General features: G+C 42.4%; 2 protein-coding genes across 3 annotated transcripts; one reads left to right on the top strand and one right to left on the bottom strand.

Moving 5' to 3' along the window:
- Positions 1-370: 370 nt before the first annotated feature.
- Positions 371-4,190, top strand: rnf41l (ring finger protein 41, like). Its single transcript, XM_074653756.1, has 6 exons — positions 371-509; positions 614-820; positions 1,515-1,654; positions 3,051-3,213; positions 3,295-3,415; positions 3,666-4,190. Exons 2-6 carry the CDS (start codon positions 615-617, stop codon positions 4,053-4,055), a joined length of 1,020 nt encoding a protein of 339 aa, XP_074509857.1. The 5' UTR covers positions 371-509; position 614; the 3' UTR covers positions 4,056-4,190.
- Positions 4,191-5,006: 816 nt separating this feature from the next.
- Positions 5,007-24,439, bottom strand: virma (vir like m6A methyltransferase associated). 2 transcript variants are annotated; one of them, XM_074653729.1, is made up of 27 exons: positions 24,296-24,439; positions 22,792-22,904; positions 20,139-20,225; positions 18,220-18,268; positions 17,976-18,138; positions 17,723-17,842; positions 16,242-16,487; positions 14,970-15,700; positions 14,492-14,629; positions 14,182-14,408; positions 13,570-14,097; positions 13,303-13,457; positions 12,666-12,748; positions 11,926-12,019; positions 10,476-10,864; positions 10,230-10,385; positions 9,910-10,145; positions 9,565-9,814; positions 9,257-9,474; positions 8,817-8,949; positions 8,351-8,494; positions 8,117-8,271; positions 7,694-7,811; positions 7,339-7,502; positions 6,872-7,221; positions 5,585-5,731; positions 5,007-5,463 (listed from the first exon to the last, which is right to left on the bottom strand). In XM_074653729.1, exons 1-27 carry the CDS (start codon positions 24,356-24,358, stop codon positions 5,249-5,251), a joined length of 5,472 nt encoding a protein of 1,823 aa, XP_074509830.1. In that variant the 5' UTR covers positions 24,359-24,439; the 3' UTR covers positions 5,007-5,248. The 2 variants fall into 2 exon arrangements, with proteins under 2 accessions (XP_074509830.1, XP_074509831.1); XM_074653730.1 differs by having other exon boundaries at positions 16,272-16,487.
- Positions 24,440-24,496: the final 57 nt, after the last annotated feature.

The following is a 24,496-nucleotide window of genomic DNA, read 5'->3' as shown; positions in this document are numbered from 1 at the left end:
GGGAGGGAGAGAGTGTAATCCATGTTAATCCCACATCCAGATAGCGAGAGAGAAACCAAGGATAGGGTGGGTCATTAACAGAGACAGAAACAGCTGAAGGATAGCAGTAATCTCTGAAGGCACCACAACCTTTAGCTTTATTGGTGAGGCAGTGAGAAAAACACATTACTGCTGAATATTGTCTGTTTTTTGGGGGTGTGTCTTCTCCTGTAATTCTGTCTGTCTGTCTCATCTGATCTGATCTCGTCTGACAGCTGCCTGCCGGTGTCCTGAACCCTCGTTGTCAGGGATACCTCTCCATGGAGACGCACTCCCAAAGGTAGAGGAGGGCTTTAAGGGAAAGGAGACCCTCACCTTGATGGAGCAACAAGTCAAGAGAGAAGATGAAGAAGGAAAGACCGTTGTAGTAGTGCAGAGATAAGAGGGAAGGTCACCTGTGGGGGAACAAGTGGAGTGGAAATCAACAGAAGGAAAGAAGAAGAAAGAGTTGGATGAAGTTGTATTTTCAGGTAGGAATGTTATTATCAGTAATAAGTAAGAATCAAATGAGCCAACACTGTGGCAAGATTGGAGTTTCATTCCCTTAACTTTTTGTCATAATGTGTGGTTGTAGGATGGGCTATGATCTGGAGAGGTTTGTGGGCTATGTGAATGAGGGTCTCCTTTGCTGTGTGTGTCGAGACGTGTTGGAGCGCCCCCTCCAGGCGCCCTGTGAACATGCCTACTGCAGCGCCTGCATCAGCAGCTGGCTGGTCCATCACCACTCCTGTCCAGAGGACAGACTTCCACTGGACGTGGGCAGTCTCAAACCACTGTACAGGTCTGTCTCAAACCACTGTACAGGTCTGTCTCTGCACGTGTGTGTACGTTTTATCATCTCTTCATTATAACTGTTCATTCTTATTTAATTCAGTGGGGATCACACATGTATTCTGCTCTCCATGATGTTTTTTTTTTCACTTTAGTCTTTATTGCTTTTATGCATACACAAATAAAACACAAATATAACAACGAAACTTGCAACAGTGCAGCGAGGGGTTCAGTTTACAACTGATGATGCCATATACAGGGTTATTTTCTTATTAAAACATTTTCCAATAACTTACAGTATTGACAATACAATTACCCATTTCCCATTTTCTGTTAAACTCATCTTCTTTCACTCTTAGAGAATAAGTCATTTTCTCCATCACAAATATTTCCTGTACTATTTCTAACCATTGACTAAGTCTTGGGGTGTCCGCTACAAGCCATTTTCTTGTAATGGCCTTTCTGCCAGCTGTGAGTAGGATTTTAACCAAGTACTGATCTCCCTTCATCACCACTGTAGTTATAATGCCCAGGTATAAAATGGATCATTTCTTGATGATTATATATCCTAATACCTCCTTTAATACTGAATTCATTCTATCCCAAAATGATTCTATTTTTGGGCAACTCCAGAAGATATGTGCATGATTTGCATCTGTATGGCCACATTGTCTCCAGCACCATGATGCTTTTTTTGATGACAGGTATATGCGTAATGACCTGAACCGCTTGCAGCTACGATGTGTGAACGCAGGGCAGGGCTGTGACGTGGTCTGCACACTGGAGAGCCTGCACACACACGAGGATGAGTGCGAGTTTGCCTTCATTTCCTGCTCTAACACGGGTACGACACCTCTCACCGAGCTCCTCTAATGTGCCATTTGTTATGTTTATCGGTAGTGTTCTTAAATGGTTATCCATGTGGATGTGTTGGATATAAAGGTAACGTGACACCTGTGTGTGTGTGGGAGCAACAGGTGGCTCTTTTGTTGTCATGGCTACCTCCCAAACTAGTGCACCTATGGGACTTGTTCAGCTCCCACAGACCTCACACACAGAGTGCATTGAGGGTCAACTTCCCATCACTCTTTAATGAGTGATTTAAAAGTGTCTATGTGTGTATGTATATACAAACATGTGCTCTTGCACTCACAATGTGTCTCTGACCTGTCGTTGGCAGGTGGAGAGTACATATGTTACTATTGCGGTAGGTATAGTTACAGTGTGTGTGCATGCAGTGTGGATTTTGCAGTGTTAAGTTATACAGGCTCTTACAGCAACATGCAGGTTTACACGAGATACAGCCTGATATTTCTGTTGCTGTCTATGACTGCTGTGATCTGAGAGAAGTTATTACATTTGGTCAAAGATGAGGCATAAGTGCAGTGAGGAGTGTAAAAGTTGGGTTGGTCTTTATGTTCAGGGGTGGAAACAATTAGTTTTCTCTTTATTTTACTCTGTCAAATTGGTAATTTTACTTTCACTTCCACAAAGTAGAAAGTAGAGCTGCAGATTACTCAATTAGTTACCAACTATTAAATTAATCACCAACTATTTTGATAATCGATTAATTGGTTTGAGTAATTTTTAAAGAAACTTGTTTTGCTGGTTTCTTTAGTCCTCTATGACAGTAAACTGAATATCTTGAGTTGTGGACAAAAAAAAAGACATTTCATGACGTCATCTTTGGCTTTGGGAAACACTGATTGACATTTTTCACCATTTTCTGACACTTTATAGACCAAACAAAACGAATAATACAAGGAAATAGTCGTCAGATTAATCAAAAATGAAAATAATCGTTAGTTGCAGCCCTAGTAGAAAGTAGATTTTTTAGGATTTACCCTTGAAAGAATTACAGAACAGTCAATCACTATGTTGTGACAAAATATGGAGCATATCCCATTTACATCTGCAAATGAAGTCAGACAGTTTTCTTATAAAGACACAATGGTCTCCACCTTTAAAAGCACCACTGAAATGAAGAGGGATCGGTTGTTTGGGCATCTTCATATTGGATGTGTGACTATATTTGGTCAATTTGATCTAAGTAATCTGTATAAGTAATATTAAAGTAACTGCACTCAGAAATATTTTGGTGTGTACTACTATGGCTTGTAATTATTTGTTATTTAAAGGTGTCTGCAAACCAAATTCCCTTTTGTAAAATGTTTTTTAAAGACAAACATTTACATATAAATTGAGTATGCCTATCCATCTCTGTGCTCCTCTCCTGTCAGGTTGTCCTGTGCAGGTAGAGAGACAAGGTTTGGAGGCTCACCTGTCCGAATGTAACTTCCGCAGCAGGGAGTGTCCCAACGGCTGTGGACACACCCTCCTCTCCATCGACCAATCACAGCATAACTGTGTAGCAGAGCTGCGCACAGAAGTGGAGATGCTCAGGTAATCCTGAACACAGAGGTAGTTGCTACAGATTAGTTTTTTTTAGATCGTAATTTTATCTCACTGAATATTTTACGGCAGGGCAGAGATGCTGTGCAAGGTGGAGGAGGTGAGACGAGAGATGGAGTCTCGGTTGGACTCGCAGAGGAGACACATGGTGCAGAAAGAGTCGCAGCTGAGGAACGACATGGAGGAAATCAAGGTGACCTGTCGATCCTTCTCATGTATTTAACTACTCAGTTTTTAAGGTAACAAGAGCAGCAGGGCTGAAGTAAAGATTTGAGGTACGGGCACAGTTCCCATTTAGTCAGAGCTTTAACTCTACATTTTTCTAAAGTGGAACTACTTTTAGGATCTAAATGTTTTATCCACCAGTGTCAATAACACACAAGAGTCAACGCTGTGAACCACATTGATGCATGTTCAGTAATCTCGTGTCTCCTCCGTTGCAGGGTCAGTTGTCCCGTGTGATGTGTGACATGCGAGCCCTGTTAGGAGCAGAGCGTCTGAGAAGACAGGAGCTGGCGGAAGTAGAGCTGGAGAAGAGGGAGCTGTTGGAGCTCCTCAGAGACCTGCAGCCGACCAGGAGTCAGCATCCTGTCGAACAGGAATCCAGGGACCAGCAGACGTCTGGATGGGAGCGACACACCGAGTCGGCCAGACACCAGCAGAGGGAGGCGTCTTTACACGCCTCCAGTCTGTCACTACATTCAGCTCAGGCCGTAAATGTATCCGGTCCACCTCCATCACCTAAGCTGGGAGAGGGGACGCGCAAGGGCGGCACCAGGAGCCTGACGCTAGACTGCATCAAGAGGAAGAGCCGGGAGGTGACGGTCATCTGAGGAGACTGGACTGGGTGGAGATTAGCCAAACCAGAAAAGATTAAATCTTTATTTTTGTAATATTTGGCTAACAGGTTAGTAATGGTGTGTGTACAGTATGTTCTGTAGTTTCTGGAATGATGAGTTTGAGATTTTTTAAAAATCAAATCAGAGTGTAAAGTAAACAGTTGACAGAGAAAAATAGTCTGCTGTGGAATGAAACATGTGTTTGAAAGGTGTTTTTGTGTAATTCAACAAACTAAAGGTTTTGGCTGTAGGATTATGTGAAAGTGAATCAACATGAATTCATTTTGTAGACCCACCACTGATCTGATCTGCAAACAGATCATTGTGTAATGTCTCTTGGATTTTGTATCCCTCAGGTTTTAATTAAAAACAGTTTCAAGTAATTTTCGTCGTCATTATTCCTAGTATTCTCATTAGTGATCTGTCTGATGCAGTATTTTCTGCTTAGAAAAGATTTAAATGGTTCTTGAGTGTCCTGCATGAACTTGGTTACAGGAGAACTTCTAAAAATGTTTCAAGTTTCAGCCAACCTAAAATGTTGAGAATTGTTTCTTGACTCACTATGTGTAATCTTTCATATGTTTGTCAGTCTAAGGTATGAAAAACAAGGCATAAGAAGCGAATCTTGGAGGACAGCTGGCACAGCTTTCATGTTATATCGTATATGACAGTTTGTGGTGAAAATCAAATGTATTTTGGCTGCATGTAGCACTAACAATGACACCTTTCTGTCTCACAAATCCTTCCTGTTACCACATTAAATACAAGGAACTATACCTAAATAATATTCTTAAAATGGCCACCGTGGGCTGTACTGTAGTCCTTTCACACTAAACTCTTGTCATGCACCTTGAAGAACCTTCAGTGTGGTGCTATTTTGTCCCTTTAGAGATGATCAGTGGGACATTTTTTTAATTTTTTAAAGCATGCTACAAGCAATAAATGTTTGGCAGGTAATCGTAGTCAGTTTATTAATTCATCTGGTGCTTAAAAACAAAAGCCTAAGCTCAGTTACTATGACCTTTATTCTCCGAATACGACTCATGATAACAAAACATAAAACATCAACACAGAGTCTTTACGTCATTGCGACATCATCCCACCACGTTTCCATGGAGACAGTATATATAATATCCTGATTGGTCCGTACGTTGCCATTAAAGGCTGCAGTCATTATCCAGGTGAATTTACCTGGTGAAGGAGCGAACGTGTCTGCCCCTCCCACCTCCGCTCCCTCCCCCACCGCTGAATTTGCTCCCCTGAGATCCTCTACCCCCTCCTCCACCTCCTCCGCCGCCTCCTCCAGCGCTGCCGCCGCCGCCTCCTCCACCGCTAAGCCATGACAGCCCGGCACCTCCTCTTCCCCGCGGGACTCGGTCCCGTGGAGCCAGCCGATAAGCACCTGGCAATTAGAGAGGGAGGGTGAAAGAGACGCCACATTTTAAGTTCAGTGTTTAGAAATTCATAGTGCAAAATCAAATAAAAAAGTTTGTGTGTGAAGGTACATGGTACATGCAACATACTTGCTGGGGGTTGTCTGGAGGGCAGCGGTCCACGTGTGAAGTTGCTCTGGCCTCCGCGGGGTTCACTGTAGGTTACTCTGTGAGTGACAGGGGGAACTTGGCCGCTCCATGATGAACCACGGCCTCCTTCTCTGCGAGTGTAGGTACCTACAGAACCAAAATAGCGCATTTAGCTCCCTCTACTGGCCAATAGGTGGATCTGAACTGCAGTATGCCCAAAATCAAAACTACTACTACATACTGTGTACAGTATACCAATAGTTTGAAGAAAGAAAATCTTAACTTAAGGTTCACTAACTAGTTTTTTTTCAGAGCTTTCACCACATCTCATGCGAGTGCTCAGTTGTCATAACATGACCCAAGTATGGACCTTTGGTCATGTGATAACAGGTATTGTTGGATTGTTTTGATGGCATGTTGTGGTCGTGTGTCTCCCGCTTTGGACGTTAAACAGCTGTCTCCAACTTTTTGTGGCAAAGATGGACTGATGGAACATCAGGGACCAGGATGGAAATAAGTCTTGGACTTTGTCATATACGTTTGTATTTTTACTACTGTATTTGAATTGAAACTAAACAGGTGGTAAAACGTGATGACAACTCAGCAAACGCCATCTGATGAAGACCATGAGTTAGAGCTCAAAGCCCTGGAATAAGTGAATAAGAGCACCCTGAGTTAAGATTTGCACGTCTGTTTCCAAGGTAAGAATGAACTGTAATGCTCGGGGATAGACCTGCAACGATTAATCGATTAGTTGTCAATTAATCGCCAACTATTTTGATAATTGATTAATTGGTTTGAGAAATCTTTTAAGAGAGAAAAGTCAAAATTCTCTGATTCCAGTTTCTTAAATGTGAATATTTTCTGGTTTCTTTACTCCTCTATGACAGTAAACTGGATATGTTTCTTTTAGGTGAAATATAGAGTGATATTGTGGTTTTAGCTGACGTGTGTCGCCTCACTGTTTTAAGCAATGCTTTTGGATGCACAAGCGCGAGCACGAGCAACATGGCGCTGACTTTCGTCGACTTAGCGGCCACAGGTGTCGCTGTTAACAAGCAATTTCTGATTCTTACATAGAGTCCCTTTAAGAGTGTACTATTTTGGCAATTATTATACAAGCAATGAATTGTAACATTTAGTAATAACAATGACTGGCTCGCTGTACATTATCCCTTACTTGTCATTCTTAAAATTCCTTGGTGTTGTGTACCTTTCCACTATTGATTGTGGTGCTCACTTTGCATTATACACGGATCAATGAAGTGTTGAAGTGTGTGTACGTACCAGACAGCAGTACACCTTTAGGTTGTGGAGGAGTGAAGAAGCGAGTCTGGCTGTGGAAGGTGCCTCTTCCTCTGTTGCCAGTGAACAGTCCTCTGGTGGGGGGCTTGGGGGAGCTCTTGGGGGGCCGTTTAGGAGGCAAAAGTCCGAGAGGCGTCGTAATGTCTTTAAACTCCGCCGCCACAAAGTCATCGACATGCATACTGGGAGGACGGGATGTGTTCTGTTTGCGCTGACGGAAGATATCATGTGGTCGGCCGAGATTCTGTCCGAACCCTCCTCGACCTCCGCGGCCACGAGGAGCAGCCATGATGTGGGCTCTCTTAGCAGGCTCAATGTAGTCGGCTTTACCGCTGCAGAGACAAGGACGACATGACGTTCAGTCGGTTGATTAAAACAAGAATCAAGATGATAGCTCTCCGCAAAGAATACAGAACAAATATAAGTGCGACGAAACACTGGAAGTGTACCTCGTGATAAACGTCTCATGTTTGTGTTTGCCAAGTCGGAAGCCTTTAGGAGCCTTAGAGTCACCAGGAGAGGAGGGCTCAGACAGGAAGGAGCGCTCCAGCTCCGCCTTCAGGTCCAGTTCTGGACAACACTCCTGAGCCAGACCCACCAGATCCACCTTCACCTGCCACACAGACAAAGTGGGTGTGTAATTAATTATCAAAATCCATGTAAAGTCCCATCAAAGATGCTTCAAGCTTTCATTAAATTAAACAATTACACAAAAGAGAAAGAAAGACACTCTTACATAAACTATTTGGAAAAATATTAAATGTTTTAATCCATAGTGAATCAGTGTCTCACATGTGGACATACCTTGTACACATTCACACTTAACATATCAAGGTCTGCTTCGATGTCATCAGTTTGGAAGGGAGAGAACCACAACGTCTTCAGCTGCTCGTCCAGAGCTTCTGACAGAATGAACACCGTCCTACAGATAACAATGCACAGATATTTATTATCACATTTAGTTGTTTCATCTCACTTTCCACAAAAGGGATGCATGTGGCCCATTTTAGTATATCATCTGTAATAGGTTTAGTTCTTGTGCATTTAACTGAAGTTGACACCATTTTGTTATGAATATCTGATGATAATTCTGTCACTTTAAAAGGTACATTTCCCTGGCTGGTTCTGCCTCCCTGTGATTGATGACTGAATTTAGACAGAGGAGTACAAAATTGATAGAGAAAAATATCTTGATGTATGTCTTTTGGTATCATCCGGGGGCTGTACCTGTGATTAAACTGGGCCCCGAGTGCCTCGGGTGCTGGCAGAGTGGGCTCGGTATCTGCTACAGGAGGTGCGTCTGTGGCCGTCTCCAGCGTTTGCCTCAGAACAATCACCGTCTCCAACATCGTCTCCAGTGAATCATCTTCCTTACATAGTTTCTACAGACAGAGTTACACAGTTATTTAATGCCATGACGAGCATCAACCCTTACTTTGCACTTGAGTGTATAATTTGTACCGTAATCTGTTTCTCTAAAGTAGGGAGTGGATGGGACTCGGACTCCTCCCACTGCAGGAGAGCTTTCATCTCAGAGCCTGACAACAACCGTGGAGGAGAGAAGGCAGACTCCTCGCCAGACCCCGGGGCCTCATCTACTAACATCTGTGGATTAAAACACAGACAGATCCAACAATAAAATCCAACTATCATATACTACATGCAACTCTGCAAGAGATACAAACTCCTGCACAATTAGTAATTTAGACGCACCTCCCATGTGCCTAGGAATTCATACTTAAAGCACTTTTTATGATTACTGTAAGCATGAAAACTTGAAAAATCAGCTGTTGCAAATGTCAAAGTTCTAATTGCCATCAACAAAATTTTTATAATTTCTACAGTTTGACAGCATGTATATTTTCTTGGTGAAAATGGTATCTACTTCCATGTGAAACATTAACCAGCCATATAACCAGGTTCTTACCATTGTTTCTGTGTTGAGGATCTGTCTGAGGAAGTCAAGCAGAGCTGAGAGCAGATCTGCTGAGTCCTTGTTGAAGGCAAACACCAATCTCTTCAACAGCGCACACAAACCAGCACCATGCTTCTTCAGAGCTCTGAAACAAAGATAATGTGAAATCAAAGTCTTGTTCGACTAAGAAAAAGAGCCTATTATGGTTGGGCGATTGGACGAATGTATTGGCTATCAGCGATTGGCTGAGTACATCGGCGGGTGTTTTTTTTTGGGTGATGTTGGTGATTAAATATATTGCCAAATGCCGGTTGTGTGGCTTACGATGACTGATGGGAAAAAATGTAAAATATAGCCCACCTCTAGACCCTATGCCTGGTAGAAAGAGAAGAGATTATAAAAGGGAGACATTGGTAATGCCAGGAATCAAGAAGAAGAAAATTGTCATTTACACTTTGAGGTGGTAGAGTCCATAGTCGTGCTCGGTGAGGAATGTCAAAGTCCTGATACAGGTGAGGAGGAGAGGGACGCTGCTCTCTGAATTCCCCAAAACCTCCAGCAAGGCGTTGCACACTGATGACATCATCTCTCGCCCTGGAAGTGCATTGGCCAGCTGCTCAGCCTCTGACACAAGGCTCTCACCAGGTGGAGAAACCACCAGAGAAATGTCCTGGTGAAGACGGAGATTCAGATTTTTTTAGTCCTTTTCCCTGTTGGGATTTGTTGACATGTTTGCCTTCATGTGCACTAGACTGCTTACCTGGTCACACAGTGACTGTAATATCGTCCCCACTAGTTCGCTGCATTGCTGCTGCTGTAAGGAGTGGTCGGTCGGAGGAACCAACAGCGACAGCATCAAGGGGAACAGATCGGCCAGTTGTTCGTCTCCAGACACAGCCCCGGACAGAAGGTGCAGCGTTGCGCTCTTACAAGCTTTCTGTGACACCAGAGCGTCCATCAAAGAAAGCAAACGCAGGGCCTGGCCCCAGCACACACTTTTCCCCTCCGCCCTGCAGATTAGCACATTGCATACACTTAAAATACAATTCACAGCATAAACACAAACGAACTGAGTGTGTGTGTGTGTGTGTGTGTTTTCACTCACGGCTGTAGCTCCTCAAGCAGCATCTCCAGCAGGGTTTTCATGATGAGTGTTGCGGTGGGTGAAGACAGGTCCGCCAGCTGAACACACATTCTCCTCAGCATGGCGAGGAGAGGAGGGCAGCTGGTGGCGCACACACACCTAAACGCCTCGGAAAACACTTTCCACTGCGCCCGTATGTGCATGCTCCACAGCTTCCTTGTGTTTAAGGCTACAGCCACATCTTGGACTGATATCACCTGTGGAGCCAAAGTTCTATTAATATTTGCGTGTATATAATTAGGAAGTACAGGACAGAGGGGTGACCAGTAGGATAGAGTTACCTGAGTGCTCTGCATTGGCAGTGGAAGAGGCAGGAGCTCAGACAGCAATGTCAAACCAGAGAATAGACCTTCAGGAGCTTTCAGAAGCGAGCCCAAAATCTCCTTTAGCATCAGAGACCACGTGTTACTGGCCAGAGTCTCTTCTGTGTGAGTCACCTGCACCAAAACACACAAATTGACTAAGAATAATGACACTTTGCATAATATTTCTTGGCTAAATAAACATGCCTATACTCATTCACTCACCTTTTCGTTAACACCTTGCGTGAAAGTGAGCAGCACGTCAACGATGAGCGCCTGCACTCTTGTCTCCTCTCCGTCTAGACGTCCAGTCGCAGGAATGGAGCACACTATCATGTGGAGCGTCACCAACACGCTGGCAACGCGAGTGTCCCTGAATTGGAAAGCTCCCCCGCGCAGCAACTCCATCAGCATGGTGCGCAGCAATCGCAGCGTGCTAATACATATGCTGAGGATCATGCAGCGCTGCGGCGTGTGCCCCATGTGTCCGTGCACACGCCACGGCTGCAGCAGCAAGCTGCACAGCTTCTGTAAGACACGCACACACGTATCCAGACCCTCGCCAGAGAACAACTGCACCGCTGCAAGATTCCATTTAAGATCTCTCTGCTGACCTGTGGAAAGGAGGAAAACATTGTGAAAAATGTGTCCAATATTGTACAACAGCTGTCTCTTGTGTAACTGCAGTCAACATCAATGAACACGGTAACCAGTAAAGGCCTTTGCACACCGAGTCTGTATTTTTCTTACGAAATTGATGCATGTTTAAAAATAAATACAACCTCACGTTGTGTCAGTCACGTTTACACACCTACTCCAAAACTTTCATCCATCATTAAAGTTTTTGGAAAGGTTTGATTTTTGGGCGTTTTTTCGCATCCGTCAAAAGGCAAAAGAGGGTTGTTTGACCACCGGTGGCTCTTATCAGGCTCTTTGCAAATGTCATCATCCAAAATGACATGATAAACATTCACTACGTCTCCCAGCACAAAGCACTTTACGATTAAGAAATAAAAGAATTTAAGGATAGATTGAGACAGGTGATAGCAGAACGAACAGCTTGGAATCGGGGATGGTTGCAAAACAAAGGATGTAGGAAAGTTAGAAGTAAATTAGACAGTAGTGATTGTGCTCTAGGCAGCCAAACGATAGTTTCTTGCTAATGTAATTTATTCATTAGGCCCGTTTGGGACTAACGCTATCCATTGCACCCACGCAATCAATTCAGTTTTGTGTCATATTGTGAATTTTCGCAACGAATAGAATATTAAAATGCATTGGACTGTGTGACCGTGTGCACGGTTTCTGTGCATAACGTTTATTATTGGATGACGGATTTAAAAAATGCAAACGAAAAATACAGACTTGGTGTGCCAAGACCTTAAAGATATCCCGTAGAGTTTTGGACCACTAATAGCTACTAGTACACATTCCTGGTCTCGCAATATTCATGGATGTAAACAATACAGGATTTAACAGGTTTGTTAGACTTCAAGGATACCACAGTTCACTTTGGTGAGTAACACTAAATATAAACATAACTTTTGTTTGCTTGCAGGAAAACGCCATAAGGCACCTTTATTATATAAAGTATATAATATTTTAAAAGAAACCTTTAAAAGTATTACGTTTTTATCAGCTGAACTATTTCAGAAATCATGTTTGGTGTCTTTACCCTCTACAGCAGGTGGGGGGCAGGCGATGTGACAAAGGACCCTGAGAGCGGTAACCAGTCCAGTTCCCTCAGCTGTCAACACGTTTTCCAAATTCTGAAGTCAAGACAAGAAACACGTTTGAAATAACATATTAGCGCTGTTATTTGCATACAGCCTTGAGTCAAACATGCTACACAGTAGGTATATGTTTGAGCAGTTCAGACTTGTCAGTGACGCTCTGCATTCCAGGGAGATATACTTTATATCTGATGTCTCTATTGTACAAAATTAGACGATAATATATAGTGTGACTTGAATACATTCTTCTTGTTTTAGTAACAGTTTCCTTGTTTATAAAGTTTGCAATCTTACATAGAAGAATGAGTCGGCCAGGTTATAAGTGGTGACAATATTGTTCTATTTTTCTCTGATAATAATATTGAAAAAGCTCTATAAATCTTGATTAAATAAAAATGATAAAACTGTACTCTGAGAGTCCCTGTGGGTTCGAGTAGGATCAGAGATCTTGATTCCTTCACTGAAAGCATGAATGAACTCCCTGAATTAAATGCTATAGACAAATCATTGACAGCTGCCCAAACACTGAAGAGACTTATCCCTCACTGTACAAGACTCAGGAGTAAATTAGGACTGTCTGCAGGTGATGTAGGGAGATGAAAGCTCACAGTTACTGAAAATGAAAATGTAGTGAAATGTTGCTTTACTTCAGCAGTACGTATATTGAGGGAGAGATCTGTACCTGTTTGATGTAGTCTATGAGGGTGGGAATGCTGCAAATGTCAAAGCGAAGTTTTTCCAGAGGCTCCAGCCATTTGCTAAGCTCTGAAGTACAAAGGAAGAACAAAACATTAACAATCAAAAAAACACTCATACCAATACACATGGCACAATACTTTAACGCAACATTAATAATAGGGATGTCACGATACCAGAAATTTAGTAGTCGATACCAATACCAGTGAAATTCCACACTTCTCGACACCAATTCAATACCACGGTAAAAAACAAAAATAAAACAATAAATCCCATGTACTTCAACATATACTCCTTCTTTATTACGGTTTGAATACTGTTTTTGTTAGGAAGTTGGGAAGCTAGTTAACGTTAACTGTTAGCAGCCGCTAGACAGCACAGTCCTGCACGGAGCTAACAGCTAATGCTAACTAACTCTCATCCAGCCGATTTGAACACAGATTTGTTGTTCACAATTTAGCATTATCAGGGAAAAAGAGGGTGCGTCCCCTGTACACGCCGATATTGAGTTTACTGCATCCCAAACACATTTTCTATCTTCTACGCCGTCCCAGAGACAATTTTGCCATCGACTTGGTACAGAACAATCGGTTCTCATGACATCCCTAATGGATAATATTTACCCTGTAACTTGGCATTGGTGTCATCAGCCTTGGCTATGGCGAGTAGTGGCGCAGCGTACTGTTCCATCATCCGCAGTTCATTAGAGCTCTGCGCTACCAGTAACACCAGCATACAGGCATAGTTATACGTCACTGCTTTGCGAGCTTTGGCCTCACTAAAAGAAAAGAAGACAACAAAAAGTGAAATCATACTCAGAAGTCTCTGCACATGTGCCTGATATAAAACCAAGTCATACAGAAAGAGACACGAGGAGAAGACAGCTGTACCCTTGTCCGTCCTTGCTGTGGTGCTGGAGCAGGGTGACCAGACACGACAGGTTGTTGTCCAGGCTGAGAACGTGGGCCACTGCACTGCGACCAGTCTGTGTGAAGGTCATCAGGTAGAGCGCATGGAGCATGCCCAGTACCTCTGCGTTGTCACCTTCCTCTAGCCCAGCTCCTCCGTCTCCTCCTGCGGCCACGTGGCTCATGAGCTCCGACACACTCTGCAGAGCGTGCAGCGCCTGCATTAGCCACACGCCGAAGCCCTCTTCACCGAACCCTGGCCCTGTGACACCTCCTTCTCCCCCTGTAAAGGTGGTCTCCTCGCTCTCGGCTTCTGCCATCGATGCCAGGAGACGCAGCAGCAGGTTTGTGGGAGTGGGCTGGGCGAGGAGGAAGAGCAGGCCTGGCTGGGTGAGCGACAGGAAGCGTAGGAGCTCTCTAACAGCTTGGGTGACACCCAGGTGGCCAGCTGCCGCAGCCGCTGACATCACCGCTGCCGTGCTCTCCAGGAAATGGCACGCATGCATATATCTGGGAAAGGAGAAAGTGCATTATTTTCAACTTCATATCTGAGTGTCTGCACTGTGTGATGTTTGAAGTCATATGTGTACCTACCTATACAGTGCCGGGTATGGATCGTCCCGTTCCTGTGGTCCTGTTACTCTTGCAGTAGTGGGGAAGGCTTTCCCAGGTGGCTGCACCATGCAGTAAGGGGCCGTCTCTAGCAGGTGATGTAACTCTTCCAAAACCCCTGCCAGCCTATCAAGTTCTGCCTCACTCACAGGGGGGGAGTGTAGCGATGGTTCCTCCTCCATGGGGGTCTCAGCGTCCTCCATCTCCTCCTGAGAATCACAGTCAGTCATGATTATCATGAAAACTCTTTTAAGTTAGTAACATATGTGCGTGAGAATGAGTGTGTGTCTACCTGCTGTGGTTCACTGCATGCTGCCGCTGCGTGCTGCAGGTCGACCAGTACCTCATACATGTGGCTTTTCTGTAATATGGCGTTGCCAGCTGTTATGACTCTCACCGTTTCTTCATGAAGGAACAGCTGGACTAAACGCTATAAAGGACATACAGCTTAGTGTCAAATATTAATAAGGCAAAAATGCATCATGTTGTTCAACTAGCCGTTGTTTTCTGTAAATGTGCAGGGATGGGCAGTGAGTCCTGTGTCTGTGAGGTGGATAATAAGACATTGGTTCAATATGTGTTGTATTTAAAGGCCAAATGGATCAAATGGTAGGTAGATATTTGTTTTAATTTGAACACAACTGGAGGATCAAGAATTTCCATTGTATTGTTATTTATTCTTATTCTCTAGACCTGGCATGCAAAAGAAATGTAGAAGTATATAATGAAAAAGTGTTCGTTCTCAAGTTTGTATACTATGAGATGCTAACCTGATAGCCACTCTTCTCTGACTCTCCTGCATGTAGGAAAGCCTCGGCGCCAGCAGGAGTGCTGGTCAGAGCACCCAGAGCTCTCAGGATACTCAGCTTCATTGGGGAGGAGACATGGTCTTCTTGGATCAGCTCTAGCAGCACACCAAGGGCCCCTTCACGCAGCAGCACTGAGATGCCCTGAGGGCACTCTGCGAGGTGTGATGCTAGCTTAGCACCGGCTTTCAATTGTCTGAGGTTGAGAGCGATGGGTTGTGTGAGAGCGATCTCCATACTCAGAGCTTGGAGCGCCCATTGGACTAAAATTCTAACAGGTTTCTCCACCTCTCCCTCTCCTTGTTTGATTAAATAAGTCAACCCTTTGGCCAGTAGTGCAGGTGCCTCTTCCAGAGCAGTGACCCAGCGGGCGTCTCTGTCCTCTCCAATACTACCTAGTAGCTCTTTCAGCTGGGCAACAGCCTCCGCCTCATCTCCACCTGCTGGTCCTTCTGTTCCACCAGGGTCCCTGGGTTCCTCCACACTGGCCTTCTCAAACTGGGTATCAAAGCGGGTCTTGTATGGAGGGGTGAAGTAGAGCAGGGGTCTGAGTTCTCGCTCATACGGGTCATACTGGACAGGCGGGACAGACGCCAGGTCCTCAGGAGTGTAGTCCATGTCAAAGGTGGGCAACTTGAAGCTACCATTATCCAGATCATCCTCGTCACTGGAAATCTGCTCATAGCCGTCATCACCTGAAAGTGTTGGAGAGACGAAAGAGACGGGACAAAAGTGAATCCATTATGAACAAGATTCTTAAGATCCATTCATAAAATATGTGTGTAAAGAATGAATGAAAATGGGGAGGCCAGCAGCTTCTACATATTCCCTTTGCTCATTCACAAATTCATACAGACAAACCTCACACATGGCGGCATCACTGCAAACATGCTGGGTTAGTTTTGACATGCAGGATGTGACTACAGCACAAGCGTCAGCCATGGCTGTGAGGATGTGTGAGGCAGACCTCCACATGACAGCTTATGAGTTTTGACCATAAGCCTTCAGAGTAGCCCGAGGACGGGCTAGCTGAGAGTTTGGAGCACCCAGCGGTTGTAGATGGAGGCAGCATGCCAGAGCACCACACACTCTCTTCCAACTGTCACTCAGTCCCAAATGGACCCTGCTCCCGTGGCCCCCGGGGGAGTCTGATGAGTTTGCGGTACCGAGGGGTTCAGGGCCCGGCATCCATTTGGGATTGCAGACTATCCTACTCTCACAAAATAACTCCCCTACCTTCCTCCATCTCCTCTTCCTCGTCCTCACCCTCATCCTCCTCCTCTTCTTCCTCCTCTTCCGGAACGCTCCCCTCGGTCCGTGCATCTTCCTCCTCCTCCTGCTCCTCTTCTTCCTCCTCCTCATCGCCTTCCTCCTCTTGTTCAGCATCTGAGTACGTCTCATCAGCAGGCAGTGATCTTTCAGGCGACACGGCCTCCAGGTAGTCGTCGCGGCCCTCCGACGGCTCGACTTTGACCGGGCCCACTGTAAATGTCACAAAAGAGACCGAACGGCACAAGGTTCACCTAACGTACCCACAGGGCACATACGAACATGCAAACTATATATTATGTACACATGTAGAGGCCTACTCATGCAAAACAGCTTAAGGATCATACCGGTGTGTTTGCATGTTTAACACAATGCTTACATGACTGACAGCCATTGTCCAAAACATAACACTTGTCAACATATGTCTTTACACCTGGCAGGCAGCCACCGGTTTCCATTTATTTCAGTTCATTCAGTCATTCAATGATAATCAGCACGCAGAGACTTGCTTAGGAAATGTAACGCAACACCCGTGAACATTATGTGCCCTTTACCTGTACAAGAACACTTAGTCAGAGTTATATACCATAATACCATGCAACAATAAGGTACCTGAGAAGAATATAGCAAAAGCAAGGTTAATTTTCTTATTGTACTGAAATAAAATGAAACTTTGGGCAACCGGCTAATCAGGAAACGTTATAACCTTAGTTATAAACTTTAACCAATTGTAGACATTAATGTAAAGTAGTGACCTGCTGTGACTGAATAAATGAGCTGTTGGTGAAAACACTGAATTGTATCATGACACTGACAAAGAAACTGCAGGGTAACCAATGTGGAATTTTCTATCTGTACAACTGTTAATTTTGATTAAGGAGAACCACAGATGCAACATTTAATTATGAGAAGTATCAACCAGGCAGATGCTTAAATTAGGGCAGCATCTCTGTTACAGAGTGCTGCAGGAATGAGTCCTAAAACCCAGAAATGAGTTAACAGATTTTAACGTTTTATGTTTTATGTCATATAGCACGTCGATAAATATTCCACTCGTGAATTTTGAAGCTTTTACGTGTCTTAACAAAAGGCGGTTGCTAACAAGTGGCTAAATGAGAGATAAAACTTCATCACGCCAACTACTCCCTCTTTAGCTTAGCGGTGGTGATGTGAAGTCATGCGACCGTGGTGTAGTTCCTTTATAGCCTGACGTTAGCTTTTTACTCCTGCTGATTGAATTTACGCTTCAAAAATCATAAAAGTGGTGTTCATTTCTGAAGATTATCTTGCTGAACAAAAATGGTTAATCCCATTGGCTTTTTGTCGAGGGAACCAGGGCCAACTTCCTGGTTGGCCTACAAAATACGTCATCCTTGCAGCACTGTATTGTTGATAAATCAGGATCAACAGTGGCAGGTATAATGTGATAACAGACGTGCAGTTCTCACCTGTCACTTGGACCTGCTCTTCATCATCATCATCTGGGGGAGGAGGACCGGGTGGAGTACGGGGCCCTCTGGGTGCTGGTCTGGGTGGGCTGCCATTGTACTGGTCATCCTTTTCCCACTCTAAAAAAACCAAACAGTACAATAGATTGACATCATAACAAGCAAATATGGGAAAATAAGAGATTCATTGGATGTTTCAGGAAGTGGGTGCGAAGGTGAGAGCGTTGGGTAGTTTCGGCTTAATGATGCGCACCTTGTTTAACGATCCGCTTGGGCCCGCTTGGCTGTTGGGGGGGTGGGGGTGGAGGAGGAGGGGGTGAGGCTTGGTCATGTCCATGTGAGCGCTCTGCTGTCCCGTACACTGCTACAGTCAGACTGGTGTACCAGCCACGCAGCACCAGGCCGTCTGTGTTCACCTGCATGCACAAACCCATTTAGTTATTCACAAATCAACAGGAAAAAATTACAAATCATCTTGTTTGTGGACGACTATTTACCTTTCCACTGGGTCTGAACACGATGGACTTGTTCTCATCATATTCCAGACTGAAGGCAGAAAGCAACACAAGGCAGATTAACACATCAGTGCAAATATACACCAAGGCTAAACATTTGAACTTGAGTATGTTTGTTCATCTTCTTAGAGATTTTACTGTTAGAACCTTTTTTCTTGTGAGTCACCAGACAATTTTACCTCTTCAGACCTCTATATATAATTGAGATAAAACAACCTGAAAATAAAGATCAAGTCTTTGGTTGAACTAGTCACAGCCCATTGACAATTGAAAGTGTTCCCAAGTAGACATAGCAAAGATTTAAGAGGTCACAAACCAAAAAGGTTGGAAGCCACTAGGCCTATCACTATAAATACCAAATTGACTTATTGTATGATATATGGACACGTCCTCGATCTTTTTTGCTGACCTCAATATTATCCGTTGTGTTTACGTGGGTGTTTATTTACATAAGAAGGTCACCAATGTTTTAGCCAACATTAGAGCAGTCACGATATCAGGTTTTCACGACACGATTATTGTGGCCACAAGAATTCACGATAACGATATTGTCGCAATATCTATAGAAAATTTAAAAGAATAAATATAAATGTTATCAGTCAAATTCATCTTTAACTTTGTTTGTGTTTTTTCTCTTTTTTGGCAAATTTTAATACACTCAAAATATAAGTGTAGGGAGAGAGTCTGTAACCATAACTGTATATATATATAAAATGATTTAAGAGGCGCTGGATTATTTACACAATATTATCATATGTGCATTATTAACATGATATCAATATTTTATTTTTTTAAATATCACGGTTATCGTCAATACCGGTATATCATGACACACCAACATAATGCCAGATTAAACAGCAGGGTTTTCCCACCGTTATAAGACTTAGGCATTGCACAGACATTGCACATTTTTGTTAACAGAGTCTGAGAGTCCATTTGATTTATTATAGTTTTCTTTATTTAGGATATTTAAATATTTTTTTCACATTCCAATTCCAATGTCTGAATATTCTGCTCTTTCCAAAGTGTGCGCTTGCATTATTATGCTATAATATTATCATTATATCAGTGGCATAAAATGGTCTTAAAATGACAATATTAACATTTATCATAATTATTTCTGGGACAATATATTGTCCAACAAAATTAGTCTTACACTGGTCTTAATCACACACAGCATGTCACTGTGATATACTGTGTTCCAATATGGCTTTGTAACATGCCATCCAACACACCCATACTGACTGTCATAATATATCATGTCACAAAAAAGGAAAAATGCCATGAAACTGCATTATCATGGTTATCTGGATCATCTATATCCTGATTATCCAACAGCTGTCAAACAGGATTCTTGTCCAAAACATTTCAGTCAAATTTGTTTTTGACCTTTTTAAAATGCTTAAAATTGCAATCAGACAGGTTAAAAAAAAATCTACTCCCAACTTTCCCAGCAGAGAATAATGACTTGGGTGTGTCGTTTTAAAAGTTGTCAAGGTCTCTTACACAATGAACGCCTCTGAATACAAGCTGATGATTTGGTGCTCCTGTGCACACCTCTATTATGAGGGTAGAATAAAAATCATTCCACTGTCACTTATCATCTATTTCAACTGAGTTTTTTTGTCACTTCCAGCTACTTTGTGGGTGGGGTTGAGTTTCTGGAGAGACCAGTTAGCCAGCATAGGAACAAAGGGACTTGAATATGGGTGGGTGCAGGTGCACACACGCACCCCTCTGGCCTCTGGGAACAGGGCTCAGATGCTAACATGACTGGTTCTACAGGTGAGATTTGCATCTTAAGCACTTTTGAGATTTGACCAGGAAATACAGAGATAGAGGAGAGGCTCTAAGTAATACAGAAACAAAACGAGAAGTGGGGGAGTGAAAATTATTCTGACCTGCCCAGTCTGTGGAACGTGGCATTGTTGGGTTTGGTGGCATTATTAAAGAACAGCTCCAACTGGAAGGCATGAGGTGATGTCTCCCTGGAAACACAGAAACATACACATTAATGGAGCCTAAACAGAAGGCTTCATTGATTATTGAGTTATACATCAACAAAGGTGGCCGACCGCTATGACAATACAGATTCAGTATCCACTTTATTAGGTACACATGTACAATTTTTTGCAATTCAATACAACAGCAACTGCCATAAATTCTACCTTTATGAAGTTTATACTATTCAGTTTTTGTTGACAAATGTGTAAATCAAATTATATGTTTATTATTGTGGTGATATGGGTGGTGTGGTACTGGACTGCATTATATTGAGAGCGGTTTAAATTTTTTTGTCCTTATTAACATGAGAGGGGGCAGAATATGACAACCACTAACTGTGACCTCAGAGCTAAAACATAAAATTCAATTAACACCTGTATGACTAAAACTGAACATTATAAGCATCATAAAAGTAGACTTTGTAGCAGAACAGTTGTATTGGACTGTATTAGATTGTACAGGTGTACCTAATAAAGTGAGCAACAAACAAAAGTGTATAATATGAGACAATATACATTTTTCAACCACCAAGAAATGTTTCATACCATTTATGCCGTGGTTGAATTGATTTCCCTCGGGATCAATAAAGTTACTATCTATCTATCTAGATATCCCTATTACATACTTTGGTGTTTTTTGGCGTTGTAGGCAATGTGACAAATTATATTTTTTATGATTTTGGCATCATGTGATGAAAAACTGTCTGGTATTTCATTTACTGAATTAGCAAAAACAGATATTATCCATGATCAGCTTCGCAACTGATTTTTGACTCAATTTATTTTATCACGAGTAGTGTTGTCAAAAATATTGAAATATTTATACTAAATATTTGAAAGAGTAGTTGTTTCTTTTGTTTATTTGAGAAGGGACACCACAAATTAATAAATACACATTGTATAAAAAATGCCAGAATTAGCCAAAAAGGCCATTTTTCTTCTGTTGTCACTGGCCAAGGTGTTACAAAAGGCATCCTAAAATACATCAGTACAGAAACCGGGCACGCAGTTTAAGAGTCTTCCTAAAATACATCAGAAAAAACATAAAACAGGACAAGCAGTTTAAATATTGGAAAAGGACACAGTTGTTAAAAGTAGTAGAAACAGTAGTGACATTTATACATATAAAACAACATTGCAGACAAGCAGGACATATAGATAGAAGCCGTAAAAAGAGTTTAGTGCTGACATGTGTATGTAGTAATCATGCGTTGTTTTAAATGGGTACTGAAAGATCCATAGGTGTATGATATTTGAAAAAGTTTCAATATTAATTTTCCACAGTATCGACACACAGGTTCAGCTGCGCTTTCTGTTCTCTCTTCTCTTTGACGGCAAATTGACTCACACACCACTATTTATCTTTTAATAAAAATCCAAAATGTTATACTCTCAAATGTTGTGTACATTTTTCCCTGTGGTATCAAATAGATATTTTTAAAGGTATTGTATCGAAGTTATAAATTCCAGTATTGTGACAACACTAATCACAATATACTGTACATCAATACCCTGGTAGAGCACTGAGCCCATTAATTCAATTAAATTACATAATACACATACCCAACAGGCTCAGTGGGAATCAGGATCCACACAACAATGGAGCTCAGGTGTCAAACTACTTTCCTACAGGCACATATACAGCTCAGGTATCTGTAGCAAACATGTAAACAAACATCTCCAGAGGCAATGTTTCATTGGCAATGAGGTTGAGGATTTCCTGCAACAAGGGATGCACCATCCCCTTCTTCTCTCTCTCTCTCAGGACAAATACGATACCTGGAGTCTGGGTATCTGCTGATACTGAAGAGCGATGCAATACCAGTGCTTATACATATATTATACCATACTCAGCATCAATAATTTTTATGTGAGGTAATATGAGGCCAGGGAATGCTGTAGCACTAAGAGACAGCTGTCCGCCATGAATGAATGTAACAGTTAGTGGAAACAGTGAATTTTTTTATAATGACAATGACAGAGAAACTGTATTTATAGTGAATATATCATATCATATGACATATCATATGACATATTCAGGGTCTGAAATTAACCTTTTTCTTTACCTGCCGCTGTGGCAGGTCACTGAACATTTCTAACGGCCACTCAATTTTTTCTGTCTGCCACTTCTGAAATCTAGGTAGAACGCTTTAAAATTGTAAACACTGAGTCAGTGGTACCAGAGTGTAGAATTTTTTAATATATCATGTAACCTTAATCCATGACTATATTTAATTTAGGCTTTAGAATTGCTTTTAAAAAATAATATTTCTTAATATAAGGAAAACCTGTCTGCCATGGTGGCAGGTGACCTGACATTTTTACCTGCCACAGCCAACATTTACCCTGCATTTGGCAGGTGGCAGGTGCCAATTTCATTCCCTGGACATATTCAATACCCAAATATGCTGAATGAACATCATAACCTTGTTGTAGGATTTATTGCAGGGTTGCTTTATTAAACTGCATTAGATTGAGCTAGGTGTACCTAATAAACTGGCCATTTACTGTAGGTCCACTGAGTGTTTGCGAGTGCTATAATTGCTCTTACCCAAATGCTCTGTTGTCAGGTAGGTTGCTGTGTGCTTTGATCCCTGGAGGAATGACCCGCACCTCTGTGATCAGCACCCCGCAAGGAAACCGCACCACATCCACGTTGGTTAACTGAAGGCAAGGCAAGGCAAGGCAGCTTTATTTATAGAGCACATTTCAGCAACAGGGCAATTCAAAGTGCTTTACATAAACATTCAAAAACATTGCGACAAAGTGCAAAAGAACATTAAGACATAATTAAAACAGTTATAAAAACATTAAAGATTAGAAAATAAAAACAAGCTAAAACAAAAGCTAGGATAGAAGCTAAAATAGAGTATAACACACAAGAGTAAAAAGCTCTAGTGCAGTATAAGATCATTATCTGGTTTAATAAAAGGCAGCAGCAAACAGGAAGGTTTTAAGCTTTGATTTAAAAGTACTGAGTTGTAGCGGTCCTGCAGTTTTCTGGGAGCTTGTTCCAAATATTTGGTGCATAAAAACTGAACGCTGCTTTTGCATGTTTAGTTGTGACTTTGGGGACACTAAGCAGACCTGATCCAGATGACCTGAGAGGTCTGGATGGTTCATAACATAGCAGAAGATCAGAAATGTATTTTGGCTCTAAACCATTTAGAGTTTTTATAAATATGTGATAGCTGGTATCACAAAGAGGGTCGAGAGTTCTTTGAGTAGGAAAAATATGGTTTATGGACAATTGTGGTCATTTTTAACCTGGTTTATATGACGTGCTGCTGTCCAAAAACTTATTTAGACACTTTGAACTGCATCTAATATCTGATTATTACCAAAGGTATTGCATAATTAGGTGTGTTATCTTAAGTAACAAGAGCAATACCATGCTTGTACTCTCATGCTGCATTCTGTTAACGTCTGTATCTGATGTTAACTGAACGCTGCTTCTTCTGCATGTTTAGTTGTGACTCTGGGGACACTAAGCAGACCTGATCCAGATGACCTGAGAGGTCTGGATGGTTCATAACATAGCAGAAGATCAGATTGGTATTTTGGCCCTAAACCATTTAAACAAACAGGAACGTTTTGAAAGTGAAGTGCATTGAACATCATGATTAATACAAACATTTACATAACACAATGTATTCACAAAACACAACTTAATACTACAAACCAAAACAGTCCCTTTAGCTTGAGGTAAACATGGCTGAGTTTACAGTTAGCCTTAGCCACTCAGCTAACTAGCAATCAAACTGCGCAAAAGAAAACAGCTGAGTGACATGATATGATTATGTAAGTAACATTATGTTTAACTAATACATTTGGTAACATTAGAGGTACATTTAGTTGAGTGTGTGTCTCAGTAAAAGCTGTGAATTGTTGCCACAACAACCACGATACAGCTGCTACTGTTAGCATGGAGACACCGTTAGCATGGAGGTTAGCATCGAGGATAAGCTCCTGATTATAACCGATAGGAGGATTAAACGCAGACAGCTCTGAGGTATACATATAAGAGGGGTGTTACTGCGTCAGATGTATGTTACCTCTGCACTCTGGTGCTTAAACGTGTCTATGAAGAGAAGCTCGGTTGAAGTGTCCCCCGCCATCGCTCTGTCTCTCTGCGTCCGGACAAGGGTTCACTTCCGAGAGGGTGGCGAGTACTTCCGGTGCGCGACCATTCTACAGCGCGAGCGCTCTGATATAAACATAAACAAATGTAAATAACATATTTATATCAGAGAAAA

The sequence above is a fragment of the Sebastes fasciatus genome, chromosome 12 (assembly GCF_043250625.1).
Source record: "Sebastes fasciatus isolate fSebFas1 chromosome 12, fSebFas1.pri, whole genome shotgun sequence".
In the NCBI taxonomy this organism is placed as follows: Eukaryota; Metazoa; Chordata; class Actinopteri; order Perciformes; family Sebastidae; genus Sebastes; species Sebastes fasciatus.
Note: the sequence above shows the minus strand (reverse complement) of the source record. Positions and strands in the feature narration are given on the sequence as shown.